Below are 14,274 nucleotides of genomic sequence, written 5' to 3'. Positions count from 1 at the left end.
ATAGTAAGGCGTTTTTAGCCCGAAAAAAACGACATAGTATATTTAGCCCGAAAAAAACCGACATAGTATAGTAAGCCGTTTTTAGCCAAAAAAAAACGACAGTATAGTAAGGCGTTTTTACCCCGAAAAAACGACATAGTATAGTAAGGCGTTTTTACCCTGAAAAAAAAGACATAGTATAGTAAGGCGTTTTTAGCCAAAGAAAACGACAGTATAGTAAGGCGTTTTTAGCCCGAAAAAAACGACAGTATTAAAGGCGTTTTTAGCCCCAAAAAAACGACATAGTATGGTAAGGCATTTTTTGCCCGAAAAAAATGACATAGTATAGTAAGGCGTTTTTAGCCGAAAAAAACGACATAGTATAGTAAGGCGTTTTTACCCCGAAAAAAACGACATAGTATAGTAAGGCGTTTTCAGCCAAAGAAAACGACAGTATAGTAAGGCGTTCTTAGCCCGAAAAAAACGACAGTATAGTAAGGCGTTTTTACCCTGAAAAAAACGACATAGTATTAAAGGCGTTTTTAGCCCCAAAAAAACCACATAGTATGGTAAGGCGTTTTTACCCCGAAAAAAAAGACAGTAGTAAGGCGTTTTTACCCTGAAAAAAAACGACATAGTATAGTAAGGCGTTTTTAGCCCGAAAAAAACGACATAGTATAGTAAGGCATTTTTTGCCCGAAAAAAACGACATAGTATAGTAAGGCGTTTTTACCCCGAAAAAAACGACATGGTATAGTAAGGCGTTTTTAGCCCGAAAAAAATGACATGGTATAGTAAGGCGTTTTTAGCCGAAAAAAACGACATAGTATAGTAAGGCGTTTTTACCTCGAAAAAAACGACATAGTATAGTAAGGCGTTTTTCGCCGGAAAAAACGACATAGTATAGTAGGGCGTTTTTAGCCCCAAAAAACGACATAGTATGGTAAGGCATTTTTTAGCCCGAAAAAAACGACATAGTATAGTAAGGCGTTTTTTGCCCGAAAAAAACGACATGGTATAGTAAGGCGTTTTTAGCCCGAAAAAAATGACATGGTATAGTAAGGCGTTTTTAGCCGGAAAAAACGACATAGTATAGTAAGGCGTTTTTCCCGTAAGAAAAAAACGACATAGTAGTAAGGCGTTTTTACCCTGAAAAAAAACGACATAGTATAGTAAGGCGTTTTTAGCCCGAAAAAAACGACATAGTATAGTAAGGCATTTTTTGCCCGAAAAAAACGACATAGTATAGTAAGGCGTTTTTAGCCCGAAAAAAACGACATAGTATAGTAAGGCGTTTTTAGCCCGAAAAAAACGACATAGTATCGTAAGGCGTTTTTACCCCGAAAAAACGACATAGTATGGTAAGGCGTTTTTAGCCGAAAAAAACGACAGTATAGTAAGGCGTTTTTACCCCGAAAAAAACGACATAGTATAGTAAGGCGTTTTTAGCCCTAAAAAAACGACAGTATATTTAGCCCGAAAAAAAACGACATAGTATAGTAAGGCGTTTTTAGCCCGAAAAAACGACATAGTATAGTAAGGCGTTTTTAGCCCGAAAAAAACGACATAGTATAGTAAGGCGTTTTTTGCCCGAAAAAAACGACATAGTATAGTAAGGCGTTTTTAGCCCGAAAAAAACGACATAGTATAGTAAGGCGTTTTTAGCCGAAAAAAACGACATAGTATAGTAAGGCGTTTTTAGCCCGAAAAAAACGACATAGTATAGTAAGGCATTTTTTGCCCGAAAAAAACAACATAGTATAGTAAGGCGTTTTTAGCCCGAACAAAACGACATAGTATAGTAAGGCGTTTTTAGCCGAAAAAAACGACATAGTATAGTAAGGCGTTTTTAGCCAGAAAAAAACGACAGTATAGTAAGCCGTTTTTACCCCGAAAAAAACGACATAGTATAGTAAGGCGTTTTTAGCCAGAAAAAAACGACAGTATAGTAAGGCGTTTTTAGCCAGAAAAAAACGACATAGTATAGTAAGGCGTTTTTAGCCGAACAAAACGACATAGTATAGTAAGGCATTTTTAGCCCGAAAAAAACGACATAGTATAGTAAGGCGTTTTTAGCCCAAAAAAAACGACAGTATAGTAAGGCGTTTTTACCTCGAAAAAACTACATAGTATAGTAAGGCGTTTTTACCCTGAAAAAAACGACATAGTATAGTAAGGCGTTTTTAGCCAAAGAAAACGACAGTATAGTAAGGCGTTTTTAGCCTGAAAAAAACGACATAGTATAGTAAGGCGTTTTTAGCCCGAAAAAAACGACAGCATAGTAAGGCGTTTTTACCCTGAAAAAAACGACATAGTATTAAAGGCGTTTTTAGCCCCAAAAAAACGACACAGTATGGTACGGCATTTTTTGCCCGAAAAAAACGACATAGTATATAATAAGGCGTTTTTACCCCGAAAAAAACGACATAGTATAGTAAGGCGTTTTTAGCCCAAAAAAAACGACAAAGTATAGTAAGGCGTTTTTACCTCAAAAAAACCGACATAGTATAGTAAGGCGTTTTTAGCCCGAAAAAAATGACATAGTGTGGTAAGGCGTTTTTAGCCCGAAAAAAACGACATAGTATCGTAAGGCGTTTTTAGCCCGAAAAAAACGACATAGTATCGTAAGGCGTTTTTACCCCGAAAAAACGACATAGTATAGTAAGGCGTTTTTACCCCGAAAAAAAACGACATAGTATATTTAGCCCGAAAAAAAACGACATAGTATAGTAAGGCGTTTTTAGCCCGAAAAAACGACATAGTATAATAAGGCGTTTTTTGCCCGGAAAAAACGACATAGTATAGTAAGGCGTTTTTAGCTGAAGAAAACGACATAGTATAGTAAGGCGTTTTTCACCCCGAAAAAAACGACATAGTATTGTAAGGCGTTTTTAGCCAGAAAAAAACGACAGTATAGTAAGGCGTTTTTAGCCAGAAAAAAACGACATAGTATAGTAAGGCGTTTTTAGCCCAAAAAAACGACAGTATAGTAAGGCATTTTTACCCCGAAAAAACGACATAGTATAGTAAGGCGTTTTTACCCTGAAAAAAACGACATAGTATAGTAAGGCGTTTTTAGCCGAAAAAAACGACATAGTATAGTAAGGCGTTTTTAGCCTGAAAAAAATGACATAGTATAGTAAGGCGTTTTCAGCCAAAGAAAACGACAGTATAGTAAGGCGTTTTTAGCCCGAAAAAAACGACAGTATAGTAAGGCGTTTTTACCCTGAAAAAAACGACATAGTATTAAAGGCGTTTTTAGCCCCAAAAAAACGACATAGAATGGTAAGGCATTTTTTGCCCGAAAAAAATGACATAGTATAGTAAGGCGTTTTTAGCCGAAAAAAACGACATAGTATAGTAAGGCATTTTTTGCCCGAAAAAAACGACATAGTATAGTAAGGCGTTTTTAGCCCGAAAAAAACCACATAGTATAGTAAGGCGTTTTTAGCCTGAAAAAAACGACAGTATAGTAAGGCGTTTTTAGCCTGAAAAAAACGACAGTATAGTAAGGCGTTTTTAGCCCGAAAAAAACGACATAGTATAGTAAGGCGTTTTTAGCCCCAAAAAACGACAGAATGGTAAGGCGTTTTTACCCCGAAAAAAATGACATAGTATAGTAAGGCGTTTTTACCCCGAAAAAAACGACATAGTATAGTAAGGCGTTTTTAGCCCAAAAAAAACGACATAGTATAGTAAGGCGTTTTTAGCCCTAAAAAAACGACAGTATATTTAGCCCAAAAAAAAACGACATAGTATAGTAAGGCGTTTTTAGCCCGAAAAAACGACATAGTATAATAAGGCGTTTTTAGCCCGAAAAAAACGACATAGTAAGGCGTTTTTAGCCCGAAAAAAACGACATAGTATAGTAAGGCGTTTTTAGCCGAAGAAAACGACATAGTATAGTAAGGCGTTTTCCACCCCGAAAAAAACGACATAGTATTGTAAGGCATTTTTTGCCCGAAAAAACGACATAGTATAGTAAGGCGTTTTTAGCCCGAAAAAAACGACATAGTATAGTAAGGCGTTTTTCGCCGGAAAAAACGACATAGTATAGTAGGGCGTTTTTACCCCGAAAAAAACGACATAGTATAGGCGTTTTTAGCCGAAAAAAACGACAGTATAGTAAGGCGTTTTTAGCCAGAAAAAAACGACATAGTATAGTAAGGCATTTTTAGCCCGAAAAAAACAACAATATGTCTTAGTGTAGAGGCACACGCGGCGGCTTTCGGTCCAGGCTCCCTGGGTTCAAACCCCGCTCAGTCACATGTGAAAATAAAATACACCAAACACTTTGCTTTTTTTATAAACTCTCCCTAGTGAATGCCAAATACGCCAATAGTGCAGGGCAAGTCACAGTCACTGGTGGTGTAGGGGTACACATGCGGGTGTTCGGTCCAGACAATCCTGGTTCAAACCCCGCTTGGTGATGTGTGAAAATACAACACCAAACACTTTTTCTTTTTAACTGGCAACCCTCCATAGTGCATGCCAAATACACCTATCGTTCAGGTCAAGTCACAGTCACTGGCAGCATAGGGGTACACATGCAGGTGTTCGGTCCAGGCAACCCCAGTTCAACAGACCGCTTTTTTCGGGGTAAAAACGCCTTACTATACTATGTTGTTTTTTCGGGCTAAAAACGCCTTACTATGCTATGTCGTTTTTTTTGGGCTAAAAACGCCTTACTATACTATGTTGTTTTTTTCAGACTAAAAACGCCTTACTATACTATGTCGTTTTTTTTGGGCTAAAAACGCCTTACTATACTATGTTGTTTTTTTCAGACTAAAAACGCCTTACTATACTATGTCGTTTTTTCGGCTAAAAACGCCTTACTATACTGTCGTTTTTTTTCGGGCTAAAAACGCCTTACTATACTATGTCGGTTTTTTTGGCTAAAAACGCCTTACTATACTGTCGTTTTTTTCGGGGTAAAAACGCCTTACTATACTATGTCGTTTTTTTCGGGCTAAAAACGCCTTACTATACTATGTTGTTTTTTTCGGGGTAAAAACGCCTTACTATACTATGTCGTTTTTTTTTGGCTAAAAACGCCTTACTATACTATGTCACTTTTTTCGGGCTAAAAACGCCTTACTATACTATGTCGTTTTTTTCGGCTAAAAACGCCTTACTATACTATGTCGTTTTTTTCGGCTAAAAACGCCTTACGCCTTTGTCGTTTTTTTCGGGGTAAAAACGCCTTACTGTATATACTGTCGTTTTTTTCGTGCAAAAAACGCCTTACTATACTGTCTTTTTTTTCGGGGTAAAAACGCCTTACTGTACTATGTCGTTTTTTTCGGGCTAAAAAGCCTTACTATACATGGTCGTTTTTTTCGGCTAAAATGCCTTGCCATACATGGTCGTTTTTTTCCGGCTAAAAACGCCTTACTATACATGGTCGTTTTTTTTGGCTAAAAACGCCTTACTCTACATGGTCGTTTTTTTTGGTCATTTTTTTCGGCTGAAAACGCCTTACTATACATGGTCGTTTTCTTCGGTCAATTTTTTCGGCTAAAAATGCCTTATAATACATGGTCGTTTTTTTCAGCTAAAAACGCCTTACTACATGGTTGTTTTTTCAGCTAAAAACGCCTTCCTTTACATGGTCGTTTTTTTCGGCTAAAAACGCCTTACTATACATGGTCTTTTTTTTGGTCAATTTTTTCGGCTAAAAACGCCTTACTATACATGGCCTTTTTTTTGGGCTAAAAACGGCTTCCTATACATGGTCGTTTTTTTTCGGCTAAAAACGCCTTACTATACATGGTCGTTTTTTTTGGCTAAAAACGCCTTACTATACTATGTCGTTTTTTTCGGTCAATTTTTTCGGCTAAAATGGCTTACTATACATGGTCATTTTTTTCGGTTAAAAACGCCTTACTCTACATGGTCGTTTTTTTTCGGCTGAAAACGCCTTACTATACATGGTCGTTTTTTTCGGTCAATTTTTTCGGCTAAAAATGCCTTACAATACATGGTCGTTTTTTTCAGCTAAAAACGCCTTACTACATGGTTGTTTTTTCGGCTAAAAACGCCTTACTATACATGGTCGTTTTTTTTTTTTGGTCAATTTTTTCGGCTAAAAACGCCTTACTATACATGGCCTTTTTTTTGGGCTAAAAACGGCTTCCTATACATGGCCGTTTTTTTCGGTCAATATTTTCGGCTAAAAACGGCTTACTCTACATGGTCGTTTTTTTCGGCTAAAAAAAACGTCTTCCAATACATGGTCGTTTTTTTCGGCTAAAAACGCCTTACTATATACATGGTCGTTTTTTTCGGCTAAAAACGCCTTACTATACATGGTCGTTTTTTTCAGCCAACAACGCCTTACTATTTGATTTTTTTTTGGGCAAAAAAATGGCTAAAAATGCCTTCCTATACGTGGTCGTTTTTTGGGGGCAAAAAACGCCTAATTATACAGGGACGTCTTTTTTGGCTGTAAAAAAAGCCTTACTATACATGGTCGTTTTTTTTCGGCTAAAAACGCCTAATTATACAGGGACGTCTTTTTTGGCTGTGAAAAACGCCTTACTATACATGGAAAGGACCAGCCTTCAAAAAAATTTCCAAGTTTCTTACTCGAGCTATGCAGTCGCAATAAAAAGTCAGAGGATGTTTACGAAACCTTTTTGTTGTTTATTTTTCACACATTTAGAAAATGAAGCCCACTATACAAATGTCCTCCTGCGCGAGAGAAGCGGCAACATGCAGAAACCTTTGGATATGGCTCTCTGATTGGCTGAAGGCTTGCCATGAGAACAATGAGGCGTTCTTCCTCTTAAAACTCTGCGCCTATTTACAACGTGCGCGGATCGTGGGCGGAGGGGGCATGAGTTCCTTCATGACTGGCGGGAGAGCGCAGAGGTCAGAGTTCAGCCTCCAGTTGGCGGGCAGATGCTCAGCAGATTCGGTGTGGTTTGGCACACACACGCAACATTTCCGCCACAGATCATGAGCCACACTTTGTTACTCACAGAAGGAAAAAGAACACATAAAAATAAAACTGAGGCCATGTAGGGGGTGTGCGCGTGCCTGCGTCTGAGTGTGTGTCGTGTTGATCTTGTGGTCTCAAGCCAGGTAGCTGTATGTGTCCTTCTCACCGTCCACCCGCTCCAAATACTCCTTCTCGATCAGGATGTCGATGCATTTCTGTCCACAAGGGGGAGATGGCCGTCAGTGGCTTTCGCATTTACCGCAAGGACGTGACGTGGCGACGGGAAGCCATGCGGGCGCCGGGCACCTTAATGACGGGCACGCGAGGTTTGAAGCGAGACGACAGCTGGTTGAGGACCTCGGCCAGCAGCTGCTGATGCTTCAGCACCTTGCGCATCTTCATGATGCGCACAATGGCCGCCTACGCGGAGACACGGCAACAAATTAACATCGATATGAAACCCCAAGCACAAGCAAAAATCCACGCGCGCCCGCGCACACACACACAAACACACACACAATCAAGACTATCGCACTCAAAAATGTACGCGCACCCGCAAAGACACACCCAATCAAAGATACAAACATGCGCACCCGTCAGCATTCCAGCAAGATTGAATTGGATGTCAAATGCGATGGATTTCCTTCCAAACCAAGTTGGACTATGGGCGCGTGGGCGTACGCTGACCTGAATGAGGAGCTTGCGGTCCTCCTCAATGTTCTTGTGCGTCGTCTCTTGCTCTTGTTTCTGCTCCGTCTTCATGGGCACGTTGATGTTGACACGCAACTTTTTACTACACACACAGACACACGGGCGTCAGTAAAGACGGCAGCGGCCGAGCAAAGTGTCGGTGGGCGACGCGCTCGGACTTTTTGTATCCCAGGAAGAGTTTGATGACTGTGTCGGGTTTGAAGTCCACCTCGTCCACGTTAGCATTCTCGTCCTCCAGAACCTGATGGAAAGACAGACAGACGCATGTGAGCCCGACGCGAGGGTGGCCGGAGCGCACGCTCGACTCACCAGCAGTTTGGACTTCAACAAGATCTGTAGAACTTGAATGAGGATCTCCTGAAAGCAGGAAGAGGCTTGAGACAAATGAGGCATCACATTTTGCTTTACAATCAAACAAACAATGACACAAATGTTGTCGCCAGCCCGTGAACAGCACAACGGGGCAAAAGTCGGCGATCGCACCGTTTTGATCTGCGTGCTGTCGGAGAGCTGCTGCACGCTGTAGCTGTCCTCTGTGTTGTACTGCAGCAGGATGGCCATCTGGAAGGTGGAGGCCTGCAGCGTGTACCTGGGGCACGACGGGGCGTCGTGACTCTTGTCGGGACGGGGGACGGGGGGCGGAGGACGCACCTGTTCTTGAAGCAATTGGCCACCAGCTCGCCTTTGGACAGGTGGTAAAGCCACGTCAACTTCCTGCCGCTGTGTCTGCTGGCGTAGAACGCCGTGAAGCGTTGGTAGCTTCTCTCCAGCTGAACAAACGCACGCGAGCATCGGTCAGGAAGTCGGCGGGCCACTCAACCGACGTGCGTGCGCACGTGTGGTTGTTACCTCAGAGGGGAGCGCAAAGGTACACGACTGCTGGAAAGGCCACGAGCCGGAACTCAGAACCTGAATACTGAAGTCCACTGAAAACAACGACAGCAACACTTTGTTCCCATCGAAGCTGCAACAACTACTCGCTCAACAACGATTTGGATCAGTGATTCAATTTGGAACGTGTGACTATTGTCAGATTTGTGACAGACCGATTGTCTTGTGAAACAATTGAAAATATCGATTTGGACGAATGAAGCGCACGCACACGCGCGATCGAGTAACTGACAATCGAGAGGTTCCGAGTTGGTGAGGTGTTTCTTGAACTGCTCGTTGAGGTCCTTGCTGACGCCGATGTCCTGGAACATCCTCTGAAGTTTGGACGTGTACTCGAAGCCGCACGCTTGCTGCAAAAGCACGAAGACAAACATCGATGAGGGGGTTGGACAAGATGGCCGCCGCGCGCCGAGAGGTCTCAAGTGCCCGGCACCTTGAGTTTGGAAATCATGCTGGCCTCGGCGTCGTCGCTGGCGCTGTTCTGGTGGACCAAACGCTTGGCCAGCATCTTGGCGTAAAACTTCTGGAAGACGTCCTTGTCCTCGATGTACTTGAAGACGACCATCTGCGAGATGCGACGGGGCCAAAGGCGTCTTTGCAAAGGCGGTCCGGCGCGGCGCGGCGCGGCGGTCGTGACGGCCTTACCACTTGGTTCAGCGTGTCCTCCAGCTCCGCCTCCTCGGGGTTCTTGGAGCTGAGGACCAAAACAACAACAAGGTGGGAAGGAAGCCGAGAAAACGGCAAACAAAAGCGAGCCGATGTCAAGATGAGCGAGAGCGTCAAGAAAACCCGCGAGGGCGGCGGCGCGTCTGCCCACCTCTTCTTGAGCAGCGAGTCGCAGTATCTGGCCAGCAGCTCGGGCGACTTGCTGGACGACTGCGCCATCCTGGTCACGGCGTTGTTGTTGATGAAGCGGCCGCATGCCTGAGGGGGAGCGAGAAGCGTCACAAGGCGCCCGATCCGGCGGAACCGCCGGATCGGGCGCGGCCGACCCCGCCTGACCTTGTCCAGCGCCGCCACGAAGCCGGCGTCGTTGTTGAAGGCCGACATGACCAAGGCGTTGTACTTCTTGTGCACGTCCAGCGTGGTCTGCACGTACACTTTGGGGTCCTGGACACAACAACGCACAGAGCAGAGGCGGCGTGAGCGCGATGGCCTCCGCGCGGGGCCGACGTGCGCCGTCGTACGTTGAGCGCCGCCTCGCCGCACTTCTCGATGGCGGCCAGGCCCTGGTTGTGGATGTGAGTCTCCAGAAGCTTCTTCAGCTCTCCCAGGCCGTCCGTGATGCGGGACACCAGGTTGTACATGCGGCCCAAGTCTGACGCACACGCAAGAGCCATCGAGTAGATGACAACATATCGTGTCCCCGCCCCCCACCCCTGTCGCGGCTTACCTTCGTTCTTGTCAGCATCCAGAAGGTTCTGGAACTCGGTGTGAAAGATCTCCAGGTGCTTCTCGATGAGGACCTGTTCGCACTTCCTGGCCAGCTCGTCCTGCGTGGACTCGTGGAGGTACACCTGCACGCGCCGCTGCTCCTCCAGCAGCCGGGCCTCCGCCTAGCGTCAAAGGCCACCGTTGACGTCTTCGCCGTCGCCGTCGAAGTGCGCGCCTACCTTCTTCATGTACTCCGTGACGGGGTTCTGCTGCAGGAACTCGGTGCTCTCGCGCGTGTAAAAGCGTTCCGTGTCAGTCAGGAACTGGCACTCAAAGTATTCCTTGTAGACGGACAGCGTGGGGCCTTTGGCGAAGGCGTCCTCCTCGTTCAGGCCCAACTCCACTAAGGCGGCACACACACACACACACACGCTTTTCGAACAAACGTGATTTTGTGATCGTGGAGCGTGCGAGTGCTTGAGGGCACCGCTGTTCCAACCAACCCACCGTAAGACTGGACCACGCCGCTGATGAGGCGAGTGTTGATGGTCTCGCCATTCCTCTCGCGCTCGATGAGCTTCAGCACAGCGTTTGTAACCTGCCGCACAAATTCCAGATCCAAATACGGCACGTGACAAGCGAACGGGTCAAGTCAACACACACCCACACACCTGTTTATTGAGGGGTCGAAACAAACACTCCCTCCAGGTGACCAGGGCCAGCTGCAAACAAGAACAGAGCGGTGGACGTGGTTAGCGGACGGTTGAGGAAGAGGACAAGAAGGAAGTGGAACAAGGGCGGAAAACAAAAGCATGAAGAGGAATCTTTGACTGCTTCCCCAATGAAGAGATTTTTATCAAGCGGACCATGACAAAAAAAAAAAAAATCCCACTGCCGTGATGAAAGGACGAAATCATTTTGAAGGCCACGAATGATGTGATTGACGTCGCATCATTTCAACATAGCAGATCAAAATGTGTTTCAGCGGCCGTTTTGTTCTGAGTGACATGGCCCTCAAATAAAATGATTTTTTTCCCAGTTTGCTTGATTAGAAGCGCACGTCACGGTGGCCAAGTGACGAGAGGGCTCGCCCAACGAGCGAATGGGCAGCGAGGGCCTCGGATCCCAACCCCAGCCGCGGAACGGAACGGCGCTTCCTTCTGACCGAGTAGATCTCGTAGATGCCCTTGCGTCCCTCGTCACACTCCCGTCTGACCCAGTGGCGGTTGAGGTAGGCACAGATCCCGTTGAGGACTTTACTGGAGAAGCGGTAATCCTCCCACTGCTGAGTGTAGAACTTGAGCACGCACTCGTCCATGAGGTCTTCTCCGTCCTGCCGCGCCACACCAGAGACGTGCGTTGGGTTGCGAGCGCTCGCTGTCTTTTTTGGTGAGCCGAGTGTCGAGACGCGGCGGCGGCGGCGGCGGGGACTCACCTTGAGCAGGCTGGTCAGGTAGTTCTTTAAGAACTCCTTGAGCCTCTTGTAAAGCTCCAGTCCCACAAATTGGGCTCCGCCCGGAGTGCTGGACTTTTTGGAGGGCTTGCTGGGGGGCACCGAGCCCCTGCCCTGGCTGGACTGGTGCACGCTGGTGCAGTAGTTGTACACGTGCCTGACAGGGGGAGTTAAGGAAACAATGCGGGTGCATGCGTGGCATTATCTTCTCACTCAGCATGAGGAGGAGGAGGACAGACTGACGGAGAAAGCGAGAGCATGAGCTAGAGAATAAGAGAGAGAGAGAGAGATGGGTTGCGGATACGTGTAGAGTTCCATGTATCTGGACTTGGCCATGCTCTGTCTGGTGTAGACCTGCTGGATGCCGGCTCGCAGGTCGTCCCAGATCTGGTCCAGGCCGATCGGCTTGAGGCCGTGCGGGTTCTGGGTCCGGTTGGACGACATGGCGGCGGCCGAGGCTTCCCTGGCGCTGCTGCGGGGCGGCGGGGCCGTTCTCCGGCGAGAATGCGGGCGGAGCGGCACGCGGCTCTCAGAGTGCGCGCTCCATGGGGGGTCGGCGTTGGCGACGGGGTGGGGCAGGGCTGCGCTCCCGCTGTGCACGGGCAGGTGGCGCTGTGTGGCGCTCCTACACCGCAGAGCTTCCGCGCTCGTCACCAGCACACCTGGGGAGCGAAACGGTCAACTGATGGCCATTCGGATATTCGGCGGAATTCCATTGCGAGAGGCTATTTTTTGGCCGTTTAAGTCCAAAAATATCTATTGAATAAAACAACTATTTTTGGATGCCATAGCATTAAAGCTTCAGTAATATAGATTTGACCCTGTGTTGTCATTTATAGCTATGGCCTTTTCGGAAAAACACAGCAACTCAGCAAAGAAGCGCCATTGAACATGTTTCAACACATACAAAACATTAAAAAAAGGATAAAAGGTTTCCCTCACAAAAAACAGCAGGAAAAGGCCCTTTTTTAAAAGTGGGAATTCACAGAAGAATTCCAAGGATGCTGCTAAAGGATTAAAAAAAAAAAAAAACATCTTAATGGATCAATTGTTGTCCCGGTGCGACCGAAGAGCGCAGGAGTTACGCGATGGGCATCACCGTTTGCCGTCACGCAGCTAATTCCAGATTAGTCCACTAAACGCCGCGTCAACACCACTTCCGTTTGGCATGCCGCAATCTTCCTCAATCTGTCAAGAACGTGCATGTGAACCAGCGTCTACGAGAAGACAAGACGGAGAAGCTGCAGCCGTTACCATGACAACAAGGCAAGATGCCGGAGGGGTGAAGGATTCCCTCGCAATCATTGAAAATTGACGGTGAAGAGACAAAAGACTCATTTTAATTAATTAGACCCCTCCTGAACATGTTCAACTAATTCAAAGAACTTGTTTTGGAGAATTCCTTCGCAGCTGTTCTCACTCGCTGACAAGATATGTGAAACTACTGAATTGCATCATTTGTAGGAAAAGCAGATGACTCTCTTCCTTGCTTTTTCCCCCCCAAAAAGAATCCGAGCGTGCTTACTTCAATGTGTTTGTCACTCCTTGCTCAAGTTTACTGTAAAAGTGTCGCGTGAAATAACAGACAATTAAAAATTCTATATTTTAAAATCAAAACAATCGACCAAACCATTTTTATCAGATCACCCTGAACAATTATAGTACGAGACTTAATTTGGAGATGATGATGCCTCTTGAAAAAAAGAAAATTGAAACTTGAATGACCAGAATATGCTTCCAATCTCTGAGTGTTTGAAGCGAAGCGTTGTCGCTCTTGGATCAGACGCAGCAATCACTGCCACACCAAATCCAGAAATAAATAGCAACCAGAAAAATCATCTCCGCCTTACGGCGTGACATGAAACGCCAGTTCAACACCTGACCGTGTAGATTTGCTTTGAGCCATCGAAAATCGACCACTTTCGCCGAACGATTCTGTCAGCGTTTCGTGAGAAAACATGAGAACGCGAAAGTCGATCCAAATCGGAGCAAGTAAGCGAACCAGTGGCTTGGAGGAGATCGTGATCTCGTAGGCGCCCTGTCACGATCGCCGAGTTTTCTTTCCCTCACGTCTGGCAGGTGGCTCGTTCATCGGCTACCATGTCAAACAATCCACGGCGAAAACGTCGGAGAGTTTTCGCCAGTCGGAACCTACTACGCCATCGTGCTAGCCCCTTAGCTCGTGGGCTGGCTCCATTAGCCTCGTTAGCTTCGGACGAGCTGCCTTCGAGGATGCGATTCGAGTAAAAGCGGCATCACGACTCGTGCTGGCTCGGCCGTGTCAACGCCTTCGGTACCGCTCGATGAATTTTGGTGCTCCGAAGCTGGTCGTCAAACGTGCTTGTGTTAGGGTTTAAAATGGCAGCCAGCCCCTCAATAATGAGTCAGGAAAACACACCGCTAGTCGTTAGCATTAGCCGGCTAGCTCAGAGGTTGCGGAATTGTCACAAGGATGTAGCCAAAATAAAGGACAGAAACAGCAAAGATATTCCAAAATGCGTCCTTACCATCTTTCTAGGCCGTGGCGCTCAGTGTGTAATCGTGGCTTGTGGCGGTCCCGGCGGTCGTGTCCTCTCACAACAGCTACTCCTGTCGCTGCCGCTACTAACCCGCCGCTAATGCTGCGAAGTGCAGTGGCCAACTGCTGCTAAGTGCTAACTTGCTCTGCTTCGCACAAAGATCAGCTCAGCAAGCGCCGATTCATGCTGCCTTCGGGAACACTCAGAAATACGATAGACGCAAACGCAAGTATAAGCATGCCTGACAGTTCACCCCTCGGTAAACATTGATTTCATAGCAGTCAATAATATTCCGCCATTTTCACCGTTCTACTCTTGCCACACTTGCCCACAGACTGAAAACATTCCAACTGAATCCCCTAAAGACCCAATTGCCCGACAATAAAAACATTCAAGTGAGG

The 14,274-nt window shown here is 46.0% G+C and overlaps 1 protein-coding gene across 1 annotated transcript; it reads right to left on the bottom strand.

Annotated features, from left to right (window-relative positions):
• Positions 1 to 6,606: 6,606 nt before the first annotated feature.
• On the bottom strand, positions 6,607 to 14,053 carry LOC147186920 (cullin-1). The gene is made up of 22 exons (XM_086102190.1): positions 13,862 to 14,053; positions 11,659 to 12,016; positions 11,337 to 11,511; positions 11,067 to 11,234; positions 10,573 to 10,623; positions 10,409 to 10,499; positions 10,141 to 10,304; positions 9,921 to 10,083; positions 9,715 to 9,845; positions 9,530 to 9,637; positions 9,345 to 9,451; positions 9,173 to 9,221; positions 8,961 to 9,092; positions 8,760 to 8,877; positions 8,486 to 8,562; positions 8,288 to 8,406; positions 8,120 to 8,225; positions 7,946 to 7,993; positions 7,795 to 7,877; positions 7,613 to 7,718; positions 7,232 to 7,345; positions 6,607 to 7,140 (listed from the first exon to the last, which is right to left on the bottom strand). Exons 2-22 carry the CDS (start codon positions 11,796 to 11,798, stop codon positions 7,060 to 7,062), a joined length of 2,331 nt encoding a protein of 776 aa, XP_085958316.1. The 5' UTR covers positions 11,799 to 12,016; positions 13,862 to 14,053; the 3' UTR covers positions 6,607 to 7,059.
• Between the last annotated feature and the right edge of the window lie 221 nt (positions 14,054 to 14,274).

The sequence above is a fragment of the Hippocampus guttulatus genome, chromosome 21 (assembly GCF_054856545.1).
Source record: "Hippocampus guttulatus isolate MCC_2025c chromosome 21, RoL_Hgut_1.0, whole genome shotgun sequence".
Lineage (NCBI taxonomy): Eukaryota > Metazoa > Chordata > Actinopteri > Syngnathiformes > Syngnathidae > Hippocampus > Hippocampus guttulatus.
Note: the sequence above shows the minus strand (reverse complement) of the source record. Positions and strands in the feature narration are given on the sequence as shown.

Excerpts from the sequence above, each read along its gene's own strand:
- LOC147186920 (XM_086102190.1), bottom strand. The coding sequence starts at position 11,798 with ATGTCGTCCAACCGGACCCAGAACCCGCACGGCCTCAAGCCGATCGGC. Across the intron at positions 7,346-7,612 it reads ACCGCAAGCTCCTCATTCAG|GCGGCCATTGTGCGCATCAT; the intron begins GTCAGCGTACGC and ends GTCTCCGCGTAG. Across the intron at positions 7,141-7,231 it reads CTCGCGTGCCCGTCATTAAG|AAATGCATCGACATCCTGAT; the intron begins GTGCCCGGCGCC and ends CCTTGTGGACAG.